Raw genomic sequence first — 24,663 nt, 5'->3', positions numbered from 1 at the left:
TCAAAGCTGACCAAAAGCAGGCGCTGTGTTTAGCCTCTCCTACACTGACCCGGAATCCACCGTAGTCAGATTCCAATCCATGCTTTTGGTCAGCTTTGACCTATACACCCCTTCTCATAGTTGCAGGACTAAACTCTAATTACGGTTGCTGCTACACCACCTTCACCTACAGGCACATTTAGCCCTGTAACTATATTTATTCATACAGCAGTCGGGCTGATGAAGGTCCAACTGGGACCGAAACGTCCTCTGTTTTTGTGACTGCCTAAATAAAAAATCTGGATTTCCTTATAAGTTGAGTGCCAAGTTTCTTACTTCTATCTTACTGGCTTGGGAACCTACTTGAGCACCTTCACAGTAGTGCTACGGTTTATTCTCTTATCTTTTATAGCGGCGTCCTTCCAGGACCTTCCCAGTGGACCAATCAGAGCAGGAACGGGACCTGCGCATGTGACCTCTGACCTCCAATGAGAGGTCGTCCCACGGGTATGCTCAGTGGGCAAAATACAGGACTTAGTCCCTGGAGAGTCTGTTTGTTGCTAGCTCAAGCCTGGTGTTACAGCAGAGCCTGAAGGAGCAACCAGACGCTTAGCATTAGCCTGGGCAAGACGCCGGGGCCAACGTCTGCTGAGCAGGAATCTCTGCGGCCGCAGAGGAAATGGAGACCGCAGAAGACATGGCTTGAGATTCCCCCTGTGCAGTGGGGGAATCTCGACGCCTAACACACCCGGCCATGATGGACTGTGTCCGTCAATGGACGTGAAGGGGTTAATAATAGATGAACGCTGCTGGGTTGGAGGGTGTGGCGGACCTGAATCCCCCAGCGCACACAACATGTGCTACTAGGATTTGCCAGTTTCTGAGCCGGGAACGGCAGCGATGTATGGACATAGACTGGTTCTGCCTAGGAGCATGCATGATAAGACATATCACTGCTATGTAATCTTTTGTTGTAACCAATTTATACAAAAATCATACTTGAAATAATTTAAAAAGAAAATAATGTTTTTTTGTAGAAAAAATAAAAAAATGATAAAAAGTAATGAAAAAATAATAAATAGAAACTGGAAGAATATTTTTCCATGGTTCCCAAAGTTTGACATCCTCCCCCCTGTTGCCACAGTGGAGCCTGCGACGTCTCGCATCTTTAAAACCAGTAGGGTCACAGCTATGACAGGAGGTGAAGTGCCTTGGAATATACTTGAGCACGAAGATGTCACCAATCTTAGGCCACGTTCACACGGTCAGTATTAGGTCAGTATTTTACATCTGTGTTTGTAAGCCAAAACCAGGAGTGGGTGATAAATCCAGAAGTGGTGACGTGTTTCTATTATACTTTTCCTTTGATTGTTCCTCTCCTGGTTTTGGCTTACAAATACTGATGTCAAATACTGACCAAATACTGAACGTGGGAACGTGGCCTTATGTTCTGCCTGGGTATCTCTGACATGCTCTCTGGTCCGTATATATGTAGTTCCCAGGAAGTTAAACCTACATAAGTAATTATCGTGTAGTGCCGCATGATGTGTAGTTTGTGATGTAAATTTTTTTTCCCATCTGTAGAATCAAATGTAAAGGAGTTAATGATGTTTTTACATGCAATACAGTCTCTGCAGGGGAAACAACCCCACTTCCGTCCCCTGCATTCAGTATTGAATACACTGGCCACATAGTGGCTCCTGACCAGCAAATCCTTCAAGTTTTTATTCCTTTTAGTTGTCAATAAGGGAACTTTAGGAGATTTCACAGCCAACGTTGGGTCAGTTTTTTTGATAGGCCATTGTTTTTGCAAAATGTCACAGATGACCTCCCATTGAGAATTATAAATAGGTGGAAATCTCAATGTGGGATTTTTTCGAAGTGGAGGTCAATAAATTCAAGCGGGATGTAGATTTAGCACGGCAATAGCCATATTTGATAGTCCTTTTTCTATAACTTCGAGCCAAAAATCTTATTTTTCAGATCATCTGCTTGTCTCAAAACTTTCCTCAGAAGAACAGATCCTCCTCATCCACAGGAACCGATCAGTGGGAATGGCCGGTATAGTTAATCTAATATGGGCTAAAGATGTGTGCAATAATGAATTGATATCTCCTTTCTGAATACATCTGTATTAGGCCATCCCCTGATGTGAGTTGGATAGCCAAAATATCAATATGTTGTTTATGAAACTTGCATATTAAATTAGAAAATGGTAGCACACCAAATATGAAATATGTGAAATACGAATAGCAAAATGGCTTTAGTAATACATTTCATAATGGCTTTTGTAAGGCATATCAAATATGAAATAAGTGAAATATGAATAGCAAAATGGCTTTTGTAATCTAGAAAAACATATGAGATACTTAGCACAAAATTTGGCCAAAAGATGAATGCACCTATTCAGACTAGTTCTAGATGTGCCGTCAGTTTTTTCTATTACGTTTATGAAACTTGTACATGAGCCTGTTATTAAAGTTGTTGCTGTTCAACACAGTCATAACATTTTTCAATTTGGTGCCCTGTCAAATTATTAGCAGGTCATCGATGTCCCTTTATCATCATTGCACATGGGAAGTGGACTGGGGGACACCTTGAAAAATCTCCCTCTCCCATAGGCCAAGAAATAAATTTTCATATAATGGCACACAGGTCATACCCATGGCAGTGCCTTGCTTCTGTAAAAACAATCTATCTTTGATTGAAAAATAATTGTGTCCTATCTCTCCTCTTACACACCAACCTACCTGCCCTCATCAGCATATAATTCTGTGTTTTTTCAAAAGAATTAAACTTATTTGTCACCACCCGGTTGTTTATATGAAAATAAATCAACACTTAAGATGATACAGATTAGAGTTTGTAAATCTTAAAATTTTTCAATAAAAAAAATATACTTACGTTTTTTCTTTATTATGCCATGGCGCTGCTGAAGCAGCAGAAAAAGTTTCTGAGGAGCCTAGTGTTTAGAATGGAGAAGAAAAGACAGGAAGGTAAGTGAGTTTGGAAAACAGGAACTGAAAAGGGAAATGCTTTTCTCTCATTATGGGACACATAGATAGACACCTAAATATATTGTTTTTTTCCATTTGAATGATAAATATAGTGTAAAGCTATAAAGGGAAGACACAAAGTATATCTACCCCTGCTACTATGAGCCTTAGTTTACCAATATGTCATATATAACAATGGGAGAAGTTCTTCCTTACTTTGGTGTACGACTCTCTTTTTCTTTTTCATCACCTTCGCTGTTGAAGCAATAGAAGAAATCTCAAATAAATACCATGTAAAATGTGAAGGTATTCACTCACCGTGGCATTTTTGTGGTTTGCTACCTCACCAGCTGGAATTTCAGTGTTTTTTTTTGAGGGTTTGCATCACTTCATGTAAATAACATGCCTACAACTGTGAGCACTTGGTTTTCTTTTTATTGTTAAGCAAACAACAAATGGGACAAAATAACTTCAGTGTGCATAACTAGTCACCCCCCTAAACTCAGTACTTTGTAGAGACTCCTTTTGTGGCATTTACAGCTGCAAGTCGCTTTGGATAAGTCTCTATGAGCTTTCCACATCTTTTCACTGTGACTTTTTCCCACTCCTCAAGGCAAAACTGCTTCAGCTTCAAGTTAGATGTCTCCTCTGGTGAACAGCAATCTTCAAGCTGACCACAGATTCTCAATTGGATTAGGGTCTGGGCTTTGACTAGACCCCTCCAAAACATTTACATTTTTTCCTTTAAACCACTTGTGTTGCTTTTGCAGTATGCTTTGGGTCTTGTTGGAAGCAAACCTCTGTCACAGTCTCAAATCACTTACAGACTGAGACAGGTTTTGCTCAAAAATATCCCTGTATTTTGCACCATCCATCTTCTCAATTTGGACCATTTTTCCTATCCTTTCTGCTGAAAAATATCCCTACATCATGATGCTGCCACCACGTTTCACAGCAGGGATGGTGTTCTTTGGGGGATGAGCTGTATTGGTTTGACGCCAGATATAGTGTTTACCTTGGTAGCCAAAAAGTTAAATTTTGGTCTCATCTGACCACAGCACCTTTCTCCATACATTTGTGCGGTCTCCCACATGTCTTTTCGGAAACTCAAAACAAGACAATTTTTGTGTGTAAGTAAAGGTTTTTTTATGGAGTGTATGGCTTATTGTGGTGGTATGGACAGATACTCCAGTCTCTGCTTGCGAACTCTGCAGTTCCTTCAGGTTACCTTTGGTGTCTGTGCTGCCTTTCTGACTAATGCCCTCCTTGCCCGGGCTGAGAGTTTTGGTGGGCGGCTCTCTCTTGGCAGGTTTGTTATGGGACCATAATTTTTCCATTTAATAATAATGGATTTGATGGTGCGACAGGGGATCATGAGAGATTAGGATTTTTTTTAACAACCCAACCCGGACTCTGGTTAGTGGTGCCTCTTTCTTAATCAATAGATCTTCTAATTAAAATAAGTTACACAATTGGATGTGATTAACAATAATGTCCCTGTGCTGAGATTATCTTATAAATGTGCCCCTGCTGTGTACTGTGTAATGGCTGTGTCTGACCTTGCAGGAACATGGTCTGATTATACCACAGCTCCTGAGCAGGGGAGGAAGGAAAAGTGTAGAAGACAGCAATTAGCAATTAGTCCATTTGTGGGAAGGGTTAAAATACTTACATGTTTTTGACAGGGCTGCTGTTCCTTCCTCGCATGCACTTTGGCATCCACCATTTCCGTTTTTGTCTTAAAAAAATCCAAAATAGCAAATTGAGGCACAGACAGTTCACATTATCATTCTGATCAGTCTGTGAGGATTTATACAGTGATATTGTCCTGTGTAATGTCCTGCGCTTATGACACAATATGACAACAATGTTTAAAAGTCCAAGGTTACATTGGAGTAAATGCGGCCATGATTGCTCTTATTACTTACGGGATTGGCGCTGTGTCGGCCCATGCTGTCTTTATTTCATGTCTATAATAAAATTAAAGTTTTCATTAGAAATAGAGATAGTTAGAAAATATCATCTGTGCAGTGTGTCTCCTAAATAAATGCAGTGACTGAAGTTGTAGCAATCAGGGATGCAGATATAGAGAGTAGATAAAAAAACATAACCAACAATGGAGTCCATAAACTTCACTCCTATTATGTAAGAACCTTTACATCCGCATGTGAAAGCCTCAGAACAAACGGAGGGTTTTTATCCTCACATGCCTTTTGTTTTTGGACTCTTTTAACATCAGTTATCATTATGTACAGTACAGTATATACAGCCATGCTGTATCCAAGGATGACACAATGGGCAAAAATTAAGAACTTAGACCAAGTTGTGGGCCAACCTTGATATTTATATTATTAATCCTGACGGAAAAAAAGGGAGAAAAGGGGGGAATGTGTTTGGGGAATGTTCCTTAGGTAGGGAGAACCCCAATACTGCAGGAGAAGTTAGGATTGTGGGGATGGCAGAGCACATTACTACGGGGCCATGTGTAAACAGCCTTGTAATAACCAGGGAACGTGCCGGAGCAGAAACTCAGGATTTGTAGTATTAGTGCTGTCTACTGGCAGGCCAGCTCTAGTGGACATTTGTTTTTTTTCTAAGAGGCCAAGTATAATCATACTATAGGCCAGATTTGGCCCATTGTCCTGAGTTTAACATCCATGTTGTATCCCAAGAGAATGAATGTGTAATTATAAATATGATGTCTCCCTCCCCTGCACCACCCTCCAGCACCTCTACCTTCATCTTGGACAGTCACTGTGGCCATTAGCAAAACCATTGTCAGTTCCCCATGGCCACATTGAAGCGGCAGCAGCGCTGCTCAGACAAGAGCTCAGAGAATTGTGCCCACTATAACCCTGGTGTAGGGTACCCCGAAATCAATGTGTACAGCAATGTTTTACGTCTCCTTTCTACACAGTTATATCGAGTCATTCATCAGTTACTAATAAATATCTATGTCATCGCTGCCCACTTCTCCCTCACTACTGGACACATAACACGGATTAGATGCAGCAATAAATGAATAGATCTCACCAATGAAGTATTGTAATTGCTCTTTTATAGGGAGTGTTACAGTGGGTTCATACAATGCAACAATGGTGCATTTTCTGTTATGTTTTCCCAAAATCAAAGGAAAACTGCTGCATTTTCAAAATACTTGCCAAAAGATGCACTGTGATCACATTGTGAGAACCCACCGCAGTGCGGATAGATACACCATTCACGGATAGGTATAAGACTTTTTTGACAAATTCAGAATTTTAGAGGACACCGCACAGTACTGCACAGCTCCAGCAGGAGGCACTTTTAGGCCTAAAAATAGTATGCTATGTAGTGTGAGGCAGTGACCCCTGTTACAGCTAGGGAGCGCTGTGTAGTCTCCCCAGGATACGCACGGAGGCGTATTGATGCTATGGGAATGTATTGCGTTCACAGGCATACCTGGGATTGCAATGGTCAAGCAGTGACCGACATCACAGGTATGGGTCGCTGTGTGTTCTCCCCAGGTTGTGCATGGCAGTCACGGGCATATTGGTGATTGGAATGCAGTTTAATAATAATAAAAAAACAAGTATAGTCTTGGACAGGCTATTGTCCAAGACAGACGAGAGGAAAACCTGCTCTGGAATAGGTATTTTGAAACTGATTGCAGTATGTCAGTGGTGCAGTCCATTTCATTTCCGGCCCGGATTTTCCATGTGGCTGAAGGCCACAGGTTCTGAGTTAAAATCCCTGTAGTAAGGGGTATGGGAGTGTCAGGTGCAGAATCAGTGTCAGTCTGTTGTGTGCTGATGTGCAGAGCAGAGGCCTGCAGAGTGGTGGCTGTGTGTGTGAAGCAGCGCAGGCCAGTGGAGCCAGCAGCCAGGGCAGCTGAATAGCCTGGCACCCGCAGTGTACACAGAGATGCAAGTTGTCCACGGTGACTGGTCTCGGAGGTGGACAGTCCTGTGCCCGAAAGAAGGCTGGTGTGTGTAATGATTGCAAAACAGGTGGATATGGTGCCCGGCTGCGATCTGGTGGATATCCTGGACTGTGTACGGCTGTGAGAGTAAAGAGACTGTGATGCAGCGGTGCAGGACACCCACGGGAACTTGTCAGAGGAAGACTGGCGTGTGCAGTGTCTGCAACACGAGATGCTGTGTGAACAGAGACTGGGATACCGCGGTGCAGGGCACTCACGGGGACCAGTCAGAGGAGGACTAGCGTGTGTAGTGCCTGCAACATGTAATGCTGTGTGAAGAGTCTTGGATACGGCGCATAGACACCCACAGGAACTAGTCAGAGGAAGACTGCGTGTTTAGTGTCTGTAAAATGAACGTTGCCGTGTAATATATATTCTGCAAATGGTGAAATGGATACTAATTATATGCACTGACGTTATATGCACTTGTGTGGATTGGACTTTTGTGTGTGAAGATAACATAATAAAAAGACTTTTGTGTTTGAATTTTGTGGGTCACTGCCTCTTCACTGCGTACGGTGCTACCGCAGCACTACAGTAGTAAATAGTGATACATCGTAGCGCAATGATGACATCACGCCGCTGGCACTAGGACTTCAGGTGTAAGATACAGGAGCCGTCTCAGGCCAAAGAGGACTGAACAAGTATGAAGCCTAAGTCAGTCATCGTGAGCTTCAGGTGAATAATTGGGGGCATTCGGGCAATGAATAGAAATAAAATGCATAATTAAAGGGGCAATAAATGTGATGTGAATGCAAATGAACTTCTGAGCATGCTAGCATTTCTTGGTTCAGTGGAGCTCCTAAACCAATAAGCAGCGTGCTCACACTGTTGACATCTAGGCAGCGCGAAGAGGTCACCTCATCACACTGCAGTCATCACTGCAGAGTGCCGCAGAGGAGGAAAAGAGAGCCTGGTGCAAGTAAGTGCTCATAGAGCCGAAGATACAGGGGGTAAGCTTGGGGTGGGCTCAGTATAGAAAATGGGGGCTTGGTATGGAGAATAGGGCGAGGTATTAAGAATCAGGAGCAGCTCAGTATGGAAAAGGGGTAGCATGGTGGGTGTCGGTATAGCGAATGGATGTGGGCTTGGCATCGAGACTGGTTAGCATGTGGGGTCTCGATAAAGGAAAGAGGTAGCATGGGGGAATTCGAAATAAAGAAAGGGTAGTGTGTGGGATCTCAGAATGGAGAATGAAGGGGTCTTGGTATGGAGAATGGGGAGGGAAGGCTTTGTATAGGGAAGGGGTAACATGGGAGGGGCTCGGTATCGAGTGTGGACAACATGAGGTGGACAGTGAAGTAAGGACAGTGGAGATCATACTTAAGTGAGGAAGATATGGTGGGTAGAATTTATAATTTAGCGGACAGTGTGGTGGTTTTCATTTATGAGGAGATAGTGCGGCTGTCACTCATAGTTCACTAGGGCAGACAGTGCGGTGCAAATAATTTCTAGGAAAGAATAGTGGAGAACATGCACCAAAAGTGTGGAGTCATTTTTTACAGGGAGCACAAGGAGAGGCAGTTATTTATTCAGGGGCACAACATAGGGCTTATTTAAGGCTCAACATGGGTGGTTATTTTTATTCAGGCAGCATTATAATTACACTATTGTTTTTAAGGTAACCGTGTCAGGATGTGTTGCTGAAGACTGGAGAAGAGGGAAGAGATGAACAGTGGCTGAGAAAAGTCTTCACGGAGTCAGTCACTTAGATCTCTAAGGTGCATTTACATTGGTCAGTTGCAGCCTTTAAACGATCGCTGACCTGTTATAAGAAGCCGATCAGCAGTCGCTTAATAGCATGTTTAGACTGGATATGACCTCACTTTCATGATCACAGAACAATCGTTAACATGATCATCCTGTGCACATAGAAAAGCATTGTTCTCAGCAGCACATGTGTACACAGGTCAATGTGTTGCTGAGAATTACTGCCGTCCTGCATGGCTTTTTAAAAAAAAATTTGTAATAAATTGGTGAACCAGGAAAAGTGTGTTGGAGTGTTTTTTTAAATAAAGTATTTTTGTGGTGTGTGTGTTTTTTATTTTTCAATTACTGAGATAGTAATGGGGGTGTCTGATACACACATTTCCGTTACTAAATCCAAGGCTTGATGCCAGCTGTGAGTTTTGACAAATTACAGCTGACATCAACCCAAACTACAATTACCCCGATTGCCACCGCACCAGGGAAATCGGAAAAAGCTAGTCAAAGCGCCAAAATTGGCATATCTCATGTGATGCATTACTAATGTGGCTGGTGTGGGCTGGTGCTTTTAGGCTAGGAAAGGCCAAATACCCAGGGACCTCAGCTTGATATAAGCTTGCAGCTGTCTGCTTTACCTTTGCTGGTTATCAAAATAGGGAAAACCCCCACGTCATTTATTTATTTATTAGGTTAAACAAGGCTAATGAAAGGCACTAAAGTGTGCAAGTTTACTATATGTAGGGGTTTGAGAAATTATATATCTACTGGACAAATATCTATTCTATCTAAAATGGGGGAAGCTTTTCCTTTCTTTGGTGGGGGGGCTCACTTTTTCTTTTTTTATCACTTCTGCTGCTGGAGAAATAGAAGAAATTATCACAAATTCCATGTAAAATAATAGAACCAAACTTAGCCCGATATGACTTGTCTTATATACTTCACCACATGATATAGATATGTGTCAATGCTAATTATTAGCTCAGACACATACAGTTCACATTATCAGTGTGATCAGTCTATGAGGATTTATATAGTGATATTGTCCTGTGTAATGTCCTGCGCTTATGTCACAATATGACGACATCGTTCAAAAGTTCAAGGTTACATTGGAGTAAATGCGGCCATAATTGCTCTTATTACTTACGGGATTGGTTCTGCCTCGGCCCATGCTGTCTTTATTTCATATCTACAGTAAAAAAAAGTTTTCATTAGAAAGTGTCAAAGATCGCAACCTGAGAGGTCACGCAGGTCCCACCGCTGCCATCAATTGTATAACTCAACATGCAGCGGCAAGCTCACACTACTGTCATTACGGCAGCACAAAGAGGTCATCTCATCACATTGCAGATGTCCCTGCAGTACTGAAGATACAGGGAGGCAGCCGAAGGGGCTCAGTATGGAGAATTATTCACTGGACGTTATTCTTCATTATTGGATCCTACTGTGGTTGATTCACCCATGTCCATGCGGAGCACTATATGACGCAAGCTGGACATCTAGATGGACTAAAAGTGGTGGGCTGACTTCTTGTATTTTTTCAGTATGGAGAATGGGGTAGTTTGTTGTGAATCTGAGGCGTCTGGATATGGAAATGGCGTAGTGTGAGAGGTGCTCATTATGGAGAATGGGTGGATTTCGGTTTGGAGAATAGAGGGGGTCTTGGTGTGGAGAAAGGTTAGCATGGGGGGGCTCAATATGGAGAATAAGTAGCATAGGGGGTTCGATATGGAGAAAGGGTGATCTCAGTGTGGAGAATGGAGGGGTCTCGATATGGAAAAGGTGCAGCCTGGGAGGCTTGTTATGTAGAAGGGGAAGTGTGGGGGTGCTCAGTATGGAGAATGGGGACTTAGTATGGAGTATAGATAGGCTCGATATGGAGAATTGGGTGAGTCTCAGTATGGAGAACAGGAAGCTCAATATGGAGAATCTGGGGCTTCTTAGTATGGAAAAGTGCTAGTGTAGAAGGGTTCATTATGGAGAATTGAGGACTCAGTATGGAAAAAGGGTAGCATGGGGAGGCTCGAAAAGGAGAATGGAGAGGGGAGGCTCACGATGAAGAAGTGGTAGTATGGGAGGGGCATGGTATGAAGTAGGGACAAAATGAGGGCGACATTGAAGAAGAGGCTACATGAAATCTACAGATAAAGTCTGTATACAACTGATATAGATTTATGATTGAGTAACATTTCCAAGCGACTCAGGAAAGTCCTGGGAGTGTTGGCGAGTATGTTATAATCTCACTACCTCTCTACTTACAATCTGATGTTCTCATTGCCTTCTGATGTGTCTATCACATCCTCTACCTCCTCTTCCTCCTCCTCTTCTTCACTATTGGATATATAACAGACTATATTTAGCAACTCTCGTAAGCTATCGTTACAATTACTCATTTTATATGAGAAATTTTTCTAAAAACTTCTGAATTTCTATCCATTGTCACTGCTATCATCTAGTTGCCAACCATTCGCAGAACAATCGACACTTAGGAAGCCTACAGATAAAGTTATCTGACTGTATGCAACTGCTATGGATGTATCCTTGTAAGTTTTTCCAGGAGACTGAGGGCTGTTCTGGGAGCGGTGAGTACGTTATAATCTCACTACTTACAAACGGATGTTCTCATTGATGTCCTCCTCTTCAGATGTTTTGTCCATCACGTCCTCCTCCTCCTCCTCACTATTGGATATATAACATAGACACTATTTACTAACTCTCATAAACTACCAATGTGGTTATAATCATTCATTTTATATGAGAAATGGTTCTTAAAACTTCTGAATTTCTGTCCATCATCACTGTTATCCTCCAGCTGCCAACGATTAACAGAATGAAGACTGCTATTTATGGTGGACTGGGAATGGAGGATCGAAATGGTTTTCATAAAACTCCCAAGCATAATCCATGAAAATCGCTGTAAGAAAAAGTGTCCATGTTATTCACAGCAACCAGTCGCATCTTCGCTATCATTTCAAAGGAAACTGAGATGATGAAATCTGGATTCTGGTTGGCGTTGATGGACCACACTAATATTTTGTATTAGAAGAGTTTTTATACATGAGTGTGCCTGTGTCTGCTGATGGTGGCAAAGTGACAATGAGGGTATGTGAAATCCTCATGAATTTCTAACTCTTTCTTACATCAATCCCCCTTATAGATGCATTGATTATGGCAATAGAATGTATAGGAGAACCGCTTACAAATATTACCGTTTGTTATACCAACTTACAAGATTGTCTCCAGGGAAGGCACTCTGGATGCTCTTTGAAATCTCTCCTGTAGTAGAACATACAGCTCTGGTTAGAATCAATAACACATTGGCTCATCATCTGTGGCTTTTTTTAAGTCACTTTCCTTTTTTGTCTTGTGGTGTTAGTTACAGTTTTGGCACAAAATTAATCAAAATGCTGCGCTCAATTCAAAGTCAAAAATGGACGTTTTTCATCTCTCTTGAATTGCTTTTGTGACTTTTGGTCCCACATTTTGGCATACTCAAAAATACATCAGAGGGATGAGGGGGAAGATTAGAGTGAAATTATGCCAAATTTTATGAGTTTTTAGAAAGTCCCAATTGTTGAATCAGGTGAAAACATCTGGAATTGCCAAACTATGGCCACAAAGCGTAAAACAAAGTAAAAAAGGTGAGCACATGTAAAATAGACTTAAAAAAGGCACAAATAGAGTAATTGGGGTGAAAACAACAAAAAAGTATAAAACACACAAAACTAGTTATAAAGTAGACAAAAAATAAGATAACAGCATGGACATAACCTCCAAAATCTCTCTAGCTCTGCGATCACATAGATTGTACTACACAGAAGGATGATCCTTTAATTTACGGCTCCAGGACAACACTTGGTCAGTCAAGAGTCCAGATAAATTTGCAGCATTACTGTAATTTGCTCATGACCTTATTGTTATTCTACGAATAAAAGGGATGAGAAACAGTATGAAGAATTAATTTGGGTCTAATTTATTATTGAAAGCAATGTTATCCTTATGGAAACATTGTAAATTCCCATGAGTGTGATCAGTAATGCCATGATATCACCACCATGGAGTCCTCCTCTTATTGGTACACATACTACTCCTATGTGAATGTGGAAGGAAGATGTAATAAGATACCTACTTGAATTCTACCTCCCATCTCTTTATGCTCCTTATCCATCTATTAAAGAAAAAGCCAAGAAAACAGAATGAATAATATTACACATACACTTTCACCATGATGGTAGGAAGATAAATGATACTATTGAGCCTTAATATAACCAATGCAGACTCATAGCGAACATCTCTGTGGTGGATCATTACAGGGAGAGACTAGGGGGTCAATAATATATGATATACATACTTCTCAAACAGGTACTCCTCATACTGCTCTATTAACTTCATCCTACTGAAGAGTAAGGAAGACAAATAGGAATGATTGTATCTGCTCCATAGCTGATAACAGGAGATCGTCAATGGTCACTAAAATGTACAACTTTTGTTTGCCAGAAAACTGGCGTAGTGTAAGGTCCCCCTCACATCTATATGTTTCCAGTGCGTCTGGCAGCCGTTTTCACCCGTACGGGAGACACATACCTATGCATACTCGTTATAACCTAGTGGACTACTCACATGTCCGCATTTTACCAGCAGCACAGACAACAGAGACCAATACAAGTCTATGGGTCCATGTACAACACGTACAGCACACGGATGGCATCTGTGTACTGTAAATGTTTTCTTAAGCCATACTGGGAAAAAACAGATGGCACATGGGTGACACACTGATGGCACACTAATCCAAAACAATGATGGTACATTGGGAGACAAAAACTTGATTCCAGCTCACCCAGTTGCTCTATGCTCATCCACCTGGGGCTCAGACACCGGCCTCGCTCTGACCTCACATCAAGGATAATAGAAAAAATTGGAGTCCTGCTCAACAGAACTGGATTTTTATTTTTCAAAAGAAAATATAGTGCGTACAAAATAAAATTTCATGGTCAACATGACCCAGTCGACGCAATTCAACTGCTTTAAGCAGTCTTACTCATGAGTAAGACTGTTTAGTGCAGTCGAAACGTGTCCATTGGGAGACACACTGATGGCTCACTGATGGTGTGAAGGAGAGAATGGCTAATGAAATAAATTATTAACCTTACATAAGCTATTAATATATGTGGTGTGGCAAGATGGCGTCTACATCATGGAACTATGCCCTGGAATCCTTGGAATGTGAGGTGGATACACTGAAGACCATATATGGAATAGACTTAGCACGGACCTAACACAGACTGATACAATGGCTGTTGAGAAACTGCAACGGCCTCTTCCTGTCTGCTAAATGAACATTTGTTTATACTGATAAAGTTCAGTTCTGTGCCAGCTCTTGCCTAGAGAGGAGCACACATCTGACCCTGCATCCGATGTCTTTCTTTTATGCATGCACTTGGCTCATATTTATCAGGTTAGGGGCAGGCAATCACTAAGATCTCACCTTAAGAGATCACCCCAACAATGGCACACTGACGGCACACTGATGGCTCACAATAACACACTGGCACACTGATGGCACACGGATGACACAATAATCTAAAACACGGATGGCACATTGGGTGACACGGAAGCCATATCGATGACACACACTGATGGCTTACTGATTTCACACTGATCTAAAACAGTGATGACACCGGTATCGTTTTTTCCACTATTGATATTATACCGACGTGTGAAGGGGGCCCATGAATGAATCTCCAAAAATTTAGACACAATAAGTCTACCACATCTGAACGTGCCCTTCGGCTAATGCTCGGCAGTAATACAGAGTCATCAGCCATTCTCACATGGAGCTGCAATGTTTCCCTGTGGGAAGCAGAATTGCAGGAGATTATGGGTGACATGGAAGGTGACTCTCTACCATCCAGTGGCCCTAGTCTATCAGATTAATTGCAGATATAGAGTAAGTAAGCATTTACCTCATTTTCCGCACTAGATTCTCGCTCATAAACTATAAAATGATAGAAAAAGAAAAATTATAGCAGACATTGTATTACATACATTCCTGTTTTGATATTTGAGAAGAACTGCAGAGGGGAAGGGTCGGGTACTGGCACCTCCGCTCATTAACTACATAAAGATTCAATTTTTAAGGAAAATGAAAATCTATAAGGATGGGAAAATCACATCATGACATTACAGGGTTAACACCTATAGAGGAGAAACTAGCAGAACATAATAAAGGTCATAAAAAGAGGCTAATACAAAGTTTCTTTCCACTTCACTGCCATCTGCAGCCCTCTATTGAGTGTCCCCTCGGCAGGTACCATGATGTCACTGTATGGTGTCATCCCATTTCATGGATTACAAATCAACAGCAACTGTCGGAAGTGGCAAAAACCTACAACCAATCCAGTATCCATGAAATGCTGTTGTAAGTAATTGTGCAAGATTATAAAAACATCTTTCCTTGAAAAACAGCGCCGCTCCTGTCCACAGCTTGTGTTTGGCATTGTAACTCGGCTTCTTAGAGATGAATAGAGCTGAACTGTAATACCAGACACAACCAATAGACAGATGTGGCGCTGTTTTTCGAAGAAAAGAGAGAATTTTTCAAATGTTGTATAACCCTCTTATATTCCCTACCTATAGTCCAAACTTTATGAGATATCAATGTAATTATCTAAATATCAAGCTAATAGCCTCTTCACAGAAGAAGAGGACAGGAGCTCTAGAGCCACCCATTAGAGGCGGCAATCCTAAAAGTCAATATCGAACCTTTAATGAGCCTTGGCGCATGACTTTGGATAGGAAGCCAAACCAGAAGCTCTGTTTACAGACAATGGTTTTGTGCTTTTTTGCTTCTTATCAGTGCAAATGTTCCTCTGAACAGGCACCTTGCATATTAAAATTCTCAGATGAGCATTACTTGGCCTATAAGTCTCCCCACACCAACTTGGCGCCTCCACAAGCAAAAACTTTACTTTTTAGACACTCTAAATATTATGCAATATGTGAAAAAATGGTAAAAATTAAAATTAAATTATGGCAATTATTTCTATATTCCTAATTAAACCTAACCTATACATTGCACTCTATTGTTCGCATGGATGGATGATGGATACAAAGAGAGAAGGCCGGTTGGATAGATGACAGTTTGCACATTAGCAAAACAAAAGTTGAGATATTATTAGAGAATGAGTGAAATGAGGATCGTGAGTCACAGACACATGGGATGTGATAAGACAGGGATGGGCAATTAATTTTCCCTAGGGGCCACATGATAGACCGTGAAATTCTGCTCAATATTAATATCAATGTATTGATTATAATTATTATATTCTTGATAATTATGTTAATATTAATTGTATCACTTAATATTGAGAAGAATTTAGTATGCTGACATCCCCCTATATATCGTTTGAATTCCAATACAACCCCTTCTAAATATCATGAGCCCCGCAACAGTCCATTATATACTGTAAGAGCCACACACAGCCACCCTATATACAGCATAAGCCCCACACAGCCTCCATATATACAGCATGAGCCCCATACAGCCTTCCTATATACAGCATGAGCTCCACACAGCCTTCCTATATACTGCATGAGCCCCATACAGCCTTCCTGTATACAGCATGAGCCCCATACAGCCTCCCTATATACAGCATGAGCCCCATACAGCCTCCCTATATACAGCATGAGCCCCACACAGCCTCTCTATATACAGCATGAGCCCCATACAGCCTTCCTATATACAGCATGAGCTCCACACAGCCTCCCTATATACAGCATGAGCCCCACACAGCCTCCCTATATACAGCATAAGCCCCACACAGCCTCCATATATACAGCATGAGCCCCATACAGCCTTCCTATATACAGCATGAGCTCCACACAGCCTTCCTATATACAGCATGAGCCCCATACAGCCTTCCTATATACAGCATGAGCCCCATACAGTCTTCCTATATACAGCATGAGCCCCATACAGCCTTCCTATATACAGCATGAGCTCCACACAGCCTCCCTATATACAGCATGAGCCCCACACAGCCTCCCTATATACAGCATAAGCCCCACACAGCCTCCATATATACAGCATGAGCCCCATACAGCCTTCCTATATACAGCATGAGCTCCACACAGCCTTCCTATATACAGCATGAGCCCCATACAGCCTTCCTATATACAGCATGAGCCCCATACAGCCTTCCTATATACAGCATGAGCCCCATACAGCCTTCCTATATACAGCATGAGCCCCATACAGTCTTCCTATATACAGCATGAGCCCCACACAGCCTCCCTATATACAGCATGAGCCCCACACAGCCTCCCTATATACAGCATAAGCCCCACACAGCCTCCATATATACAGCATGAGCCCCATACAGCCTTCCTATATACAGCATGAGCTCCACACAGCCTTCCTATATACAGCATGAGCCCCATACAGCCTTCCTATATACAGCATGAGCCCCATACAGCCTCCCTATATACTGCATGAGCCCCACACAGCCTCCCTATATACAGCATGAGCCCCATACAGCCTTCCTATATACACAATGAGCCCCATACAGCCTCCCTATATACAGCATAAGCCCCACACAGCCTCCATATATACAGCATGAGCCCCATACAGCCTTCCTATATACAGCATGAGCTCCACACAGCCTTCCTATATACAGCATGAGCCCCATACAGCCTTCCTATATACAGCATGAGCTCCACACAGCCTTCCTATATACAGCATGAGCCCCATACAGCCTTCCTATATACAGCATGAGCCCCATACAGCCTCCCTTTATACAGCATGAGCCCCATACAGCCTCCCTATATACAGCATGAGCTCCACACAGCCTTCCTATATACTGCATGAGCCCCATACAGCCTTCCTGTATACAGCATGAGCCCCATACAGCCTCCCTATATACAGCATGAGCCCCATACAGCCTCCCTATATACAGCATGAGCCCCACACAGCCTCTCTATATACAGCATGAGCCCCATACAGCCTTCCTATATACAGCATGAGCTCCACACAGCCTCCCTATATACAGCATGAGCCCCACACAGCCTCCCTATATACAGCATAAGCCCCACACAGCCTCCATATATACAGCATGAGCCCCATACAGCCTTCCTATATACAGCATGAGCTCCACACAGCCTTCCTATATACAGCATGAGCCCCATACAGCCTTCCTATATACAGCATGAGCCCCATACAGTCTTCCTATATACAGCATGAGCCCCATACAGCCTTCCTATATACAGCATGAGCTCCACACAGCCTCCCTATATACAGCATGAGCCCCACACAGCCTCCCTATATACAGCATAAGCCCCACACAGCCTCCATATATACAGCATGAGCCCCATACAGCCTTCCTATATACAGCATGAGCTCTACACAGCCTTCCTATATACAGCATGAGCCCCATACAGCCTTCCTATATACAGCATGAGCCCCATACAGCCTTCCTATATACAGCATGAGCCCCATACAGCCTTCCTATATACAGCATGAGCCCCATACAGTCTTCCTATATACAGCATGAGCCCCACACAGCCTCCCTATATACAGCATGAGCCCCACACAGCCTCCCTATATACAGCATAAGCCCCACACAGCCTCCATATATACAGCATGAGCCCCATACAGCCTTCCTATATACAGCATGAGCTCCACACAGCCTTCCTATATACAGCATGAGCCCCATACAGCCTTCCTATATACAGCATGAGCCCCATACAGCCTCCCTATATATTGCATGAGCCCCACACAGCCTCCCTATATACAGCATGAGCCCCATACAGCCTTCCTATATACACAATGAGCCCCATACAGCCTCCCTATATACAGCATAAGCCCCACACAGCCTCCATATATACAGCATGAGCCCCATACAGCCTTCCTATATACAGCATGAGCTCCACACAGCCTTCCTATATACAGCATGAGCCCCATACAGCCTTCCTATATACAGCATGAGCTCCACACAGCCTTCCTATATACAGCATGAGCCCCATACAGCCTTCCTATATACAGCATGAGCCCCATACAGCCTCCCTTTATACAGCATGAGCCCCATACAGCCTCCCTATATACAGCATGAGCCCCATACAGCCTCCCTATATACAGCATGAGCCCCACACAGCCTTCCTATATACAGCATGAGCTCCACACAGCCTCCCTATATACAGCATGAGCTCCACACAGCCTCCCTATATACAGCATGAGCCCCACACAGCCTCCCTATATACAGCATGATCCCGACACAGCCTTCCTATATACAGCATGAGCCCCACACAGCCTCCCTATATACAGCATGAGCCCCATACAGCCTTCCTATATACAGCATGAACCCCACACAGCCTTCCTATATACAGCATGATCCCCACACAGCCTTCCTATATACAGCATGAGCCCCACACAGCCTCCCTATATACAGCATGAGCCCCACAAAGCCTTCCTATATACAGCATGAGCCCCATACAGCCTCCCTATATACAGCATGAGCCCCATACAGCCTTCCTATATGCAGCATGAGCTCCACACAGCCTCCCTATATACAGCATGAGCCCCACACAGCCTCCCTATATACAGCATGAGCCCCATACAGCCTCCCTATATGCAGCATGAGCCCCATACAGCCTCCCTATATACAGCATGAGCCCCATACAGCCTCCCTATATACAGCATGAGCCCCATACAGCCTTCCTATATACAGCATGAGCCCCATACAGCCTCCCTATATACAGCATCAGCTCCACACAGCTTCCCTATATACAGCATGAGCCCCACACAGCTTCCCTATATACAGCATGAGCCCTACACAGCCTCCCTATATACAGCATGAGCCCCATAAAGCCTTCCTATATACAGCATGATCCCCACACAGCCTTCCTATATACAGCATGAGCCCCATACAGCCTTCCTATATACAGCATGAGCCAGATACAGCCTCCCTATATACAGCATGAGCCCCATACAGCCTTCCTATATGCAGCATGAGCTCCACACAGCCTCCCTATATACAGCATGAGCCCCACACAGCCTTCCTATATACAGCATGAGCCCCATACAGCCTCCCTATATACAGCATGAGCCCCATACAGCCTTCCTATATACAGCATGAGCCCCATACAGCCTTCCTATATACAGCATGAGCCTCACACAGCCTCCCTATATACAGCATGAGCCCCACACAGCCTCCCTATATACAGCATGAGCCCCATACAGCCTCCCTATATACAGCATGAGCCCCATACAGCCTCCCTATATACAGCATGAGCCCCATACAGCCTTCCTAAATACAGCATGAGCCCCATACAGCCTCCCTATATACAGCATGAGTCCCACACAGCCTCCCTATATACAGCATGAGCCCCATACAGCCTCCCTATATACAGCATGAGCCCCATACCGCCTCCCTATATACAGCATGAGCCCCATACAGCCTTCCTATATACAGCATGAGCCAGATACAGCCTCCCTATATACAGCATGAGCCCCATACAGCCTTCCTATATGCAGCATGAGCTCCACACAGCCTCCCTATATACAGCATGAGCCCCACACAGCCTTCCTATATACAGCATGAGCCCCATACAGCCTCCCTATATACAGCATGAGCCCCATACAGCCTTCCTATATACAGCATGAGCCCCATACAGCCTTCCTATATACTGCATGAGCCTCACACAGCCTCCCTATATACAGCCTTAACCCCTCACAGCCTCCCTATATACAGCATGAGCCCCATAAAGCCTTCCTATATACAGCATGATCCCCACACAGCCTTCCTATATACAGCATGAGCCCCATACAGCCTTCCTATATACAGCATGAGCCAGATACAGCCTCCCTATATACAGCATGAGCCCCATACAGCCTTCCTATATGCAGCATGAGCTCCACACAGCCTCCCTATATACAGCATGAGCCCCACACAGCCTTCCTATATACAGCATGAGCCCCATACAGCCTCCCTATATACAGCATGAGCCCCATACAGCCTTCCTATATACAGCATGAGCCCCATACAGCCTTCCTATATACTGCATGAGCCTCACACAGCCTCCCTATATACAGCATGAGCCCCACACAGCCTCCCTATATACAGCATGAGCCCCATACAGCCTCCCTATATACAGCATGAGCCCCATACAGCCTCCCTATATACAGCATGAGCCCCATACAGCCTTCCTATATACAGCATGAGCCCCATACAGCCTCCCTATATACAGCATGAGTCCCACACAGCCTCCCTATATACAGCATGAGCCCCATACAGCCTCCCTATATACAGCATGAGCCCCATACCGCCTCCCTATATACAGCATGAGCCCCATACAGCCTTCCTATATACAGCATGAGCCAGATACAGCCTCCCTATATACAGCATGAGCCCCATACAGCCTTCCTATATGCAGCATGAGCTCCACACAGCCTCCCTATATACAGCATGAGCCCCACACAGCCTTCCTATATACAGCATGAGCCCCATACAGCCTCCCTATATACAGCATGAGCCCCATACAGCCTTCCTATATACAGCATGAGCCCCATACAGCCTTCCTATATACTGCATGAGCCTCACACAGCCTCCCTATATACAGCCTTAACCCCTCACAGCCTCCCTATATACAGCATGAGCCCCATACAGCCTTCCTATATACAGCATGAGCCCCATACAGCCTCCCTATATACAGCATGAGACCCATACAGCCTTCCTATATACAGCATGAGCCCCATACAGCCTCCCTATATACAGCATGAGTCCCACACAGCCTCCCTATATACAGCATGAGCCCCATACAGCCTTCCTATATGCAGCATGAGCTCCACACAGCCTTCCTATATACAGCATGAGCCCCATACAGCCTTCCTATATACAGCATGAGCCCCATACAGCCTCCCTAAATACTGCATGAGCCCCATACAGCCTCCCTATATACAGCATGAGCCCCACACAGCCTACCTATATACAGCATGAGCCCCATACAGCCTCCCTATATACAGCATGAGTCCCATACAGCCTCCCTATATACAGCATGAGCCCCATACAGCCTCCCTATATACAGCATGAGCCCCATACAGCCTCTCTATATACAGCATGAGTCCCACACAGCCTCCCTATATATAGCATGAGCCCCATACAGCCTCCCTATATACAGCATGAGCCCCATACCGCCTCCCTATATACAGCAGGAGCCCCATACAGCCTTCCTATATACAGCATGAGCCCCATACAGCCTCCCTATATACAGCATGAGTCCCACACAGCCTCCCTATATGCAGCATGAGCCCCATACAGCCTCCCTATATACAGCATGAGCCCCATACAGCCTCCCTATATACAGCATGAGCCCCATACAGCCTTCCTATGTACAGCATGAGCCCCATACAGCCTTCCTATATGCAGCATGAGCTCCACACACCCTCCCTATATACAGCATGAGCCCCACACAGCCTCCCTATATACTGCATGAGCAATACACAGCCAGAGGCCCTTCCTCCACCAATGAACGACTATAGACCAGTAGCACTCACATCTGTAGCTATGAAAGTCTTCGAAAGAATTATGATGTCCCACCTGATAAAATTCACGCAGAAGCTATGAGACCCGCTTCAGTTTGCCTATAAGGAGAATCGTTCGGCAAATGACACTGTCAATCTGGCACTGAAGTACATTTTGGATCATACAGATGAACTGCACTCATATGTCCGAATTCTTTTCATGGACTTTAGCTCAGCGTTCAATACCATTGATCCGAATTTACTTCATAAGAAAATGGTAGCTCTTGGAGTCCCTCTCAACTTATGCTTGTGGATTTATAACTTCCTGACAGCCAGGATACAGAGTGTAAAAGTTGGACCATTCACTTCGGACACCTTGGTCACAAACATCGGGGCACCTCAGGGGTGTGTTTTGTCCCCGTTACTGTTTTCTCTCTATACGAATGATTGCATCTCTTCAGCAGACTCAGTAAAAATCTTGAAATTTGCCGATGATATGACACTGATTGGTCTCATCAGGGGAAATGCTGAAGACTTGTATCGGAGTGAGGTGAAAAGAATGTGACTGGTGTAAAGCCAAAAATCTTGTACTCAACACTAAAAAAACTGCTGAGAAGGTTGTGGATTTTAGGAAAGATCAACATGAGATACTTCCAATCTACATCCATGACGAAGTGGTTCTTAGGGTCACAGAGACCAAATTCCTTGGTGTTATCTCTCATGATCTTAAATGGGGGAAAAACGTGGATGCTGTTATAAGAAAAGCACAACAGAGGATGTTCTTCCTGCGTCAGCTGAAAAGATATGGTTTGTCTAAGAATCTGCTGATCTTATTCTTTAATGCTGTCATCAGATCTGTGATTTGTTCCTCTCTGAGAGTCTGGTATGGGGGAGCCACTGCGCATGACAAACTCCGCTTACAAAGGACTTTCAGAACAGCAGAGAGAATTATAGGTTCCCCCCTGCCTAAAATCCAGGATCTTTATAAGAGTATTCGATCCCACGCATTGAAAATTTCATCCGATCCCTCTCACCCAGGACACTCCTCATTCCAACTACTCCCTTCAGGACGTCGCTTCAGAGTCCCCAAATGCAGCACTAACCGCCATATGAACAGCTTCTATCCATTCTCTGTTCAACTATTAAATCGTCAAGTGTAGACTATATACTGTATCTGTCTTGTTAGATGTTACTTGTTGTATCTGTTGTTATATATTATGTTGCCTCTTTGCCACAAAGAATTCCTTGTATATATGTAATATGTACTTGGCGATAATAAATTTGATTGATTGATTGATTGATGAAGTAAGCGCAGATAGAGACAGTGGAACAAGGAGCAGGCGCAGGTGGGAGGGCACGGTGCGGCCTATGGGCCACACTTTGCCCGGGTCTGTGGTGGAACATAAATCAGGAGCTAAAGTCACAGACTCATGGGATAAAATAGGACATAAATCAGGAGCTAATATAAATGATGTTACTCACACTCCACTAACTGAAACCCTCAGAGGAGTTCCGCTCGACAGTTGATTCTATGTCACCATTGTGTCACAAGATTCCGCGACCTCATAACCGGCAGTCACCTACAGCCAATGCTCTATACATGAAATGGGCTTCTAACCCCTTATGGACACAACTGGTTTTGGCCTTAAAGGGGTTCTTTGAGAAATGTAATAAAATAAATAATACACATTAAATATTAAACATTTTTCTAAATACCTTTTATTTATCAAAAAGCTTTGCTTTATTTACTGCACTTCTCTTTGCTGGGACAGTAAGATGTTCAGGTTTTCATGGCAAAAGGTTGACGTGCACATTCCCTTACACTGTAACAAATAGTGTGTATGTGGGTACATAGTGTGCATCAACAATATTACACACTGTGAGCTACTTATACATATATGCAATATTACTCTTCACTACTGCCATATACACAAATAATATTTCTTAACAACATTCAATGTATGATTTTTTTAAATTGTGACATTCCCCTTTTTTTTCTTTTCTCTTGGATTGAGGTGATATTATATTCATGTCTTATTTGTTTCATTGTTTATTTACCATTTTTTCACAATAGCAACACTATAACACAATAAGTTATATTCACACATAACTTAATTTATGGACAGCTATGATTTGATTTTTTTGTCTTTGTGGATTGGATGTGTTTGATTGGATTCTCACCAACATCTGGTGAGAATTTCATGTTAATAGAATCTTTAGAAATATGTTTATTTAGAAAATTTGTATATATTTTATGTATTGTTTTGCAATGATTTATACATTCAAATCACTTTGAGAGCAGGCCATTCCTTATCTCTACTTACAATTTTCCACATTTGGTTATTTGCGGTTTGGTCAGTGTTTCCAGTGTTGGTGGGATTGTGGGGTTGGGCTCCTCATCCTAATTTCACCTGTTATTTTTCTATTTATGTCACTTTGCCTACATACAGTAGCATGTATTGTATACCTTTTTGGTAAGCTTTTGTGGGAGGAGCAGATATAAACAGAGA

The 24,663-nt window shown here is 43.3% G+C and overlaps 1 protein-coding gene across 1 annotated transcript in view; it reads right to left on the bottom strand.

Annotated features, from left to right (window-relative positions):
* Positions 1–24,663, bottom strand: part of USPL1 (ubiquitin specific peptidase like 1) — a 116,333-nt gene that overhangs the window by 44,846 nt on the left and 46,824 nt on the right. The window contains exons 2-11 of the mRNA XM_073583167.1: positions 14,604–14,635; positions 12,992–13,036; positions 12,770–12,808; positions 11,870–11,916; positions 11,251–11,554; positions 9,788–9,829; positions 4,904–4,945; positions 4,648–4,713; positions 3,192–3,230; positions 2,884–2,941 (exon numbers count right to left, since the gene is read on the bottom strand). Of these exons, the coding sequence (XP_073439268.1) occupies positions 2,884–2,941; positions 3,192–3,222 (89 nt within the window). The 5' untranslated portion in view covers positions 3,223–3,230; positions 4,648–4,713; positions 4,904–4,945; ... (4 more) ...; positions 12,992–13,036; positions 14,604–14,635. The remainder of the gene's footprint in view (positions 1–2,883; positions 2,942–3,191; positions 3,231–4,647; positions 4,714–4,903; positions 4,946–9,787; positions 9,830–11,250; positions 11,555–11,869; positions 11,917–12,769; positions 12,809–12,991; positions 13,037–14,603; positions 14,636–24,663) is intronic.

This window comes from Dendrobates tinctorius, unplaced genomic scaffold, assembly GCF_039654945.1.
Source record: "Dendrobates tinctorius isolate UK_male_01 unplaced genomic scaffold, ASM3965494v1 ptg000075l, whole genome shotgun sequence".
Lineage (NCBI taxonomy): Eukaryota > Metazoa > Chordata > Amphibia > Anura > Dendrobatidae > Dendrobates > Dendrobates tinctorius.
Note: the sequence above shows the minus strand (reverse complement) of the source record. Positions and strands in the feature narration are given on the sequence as shown.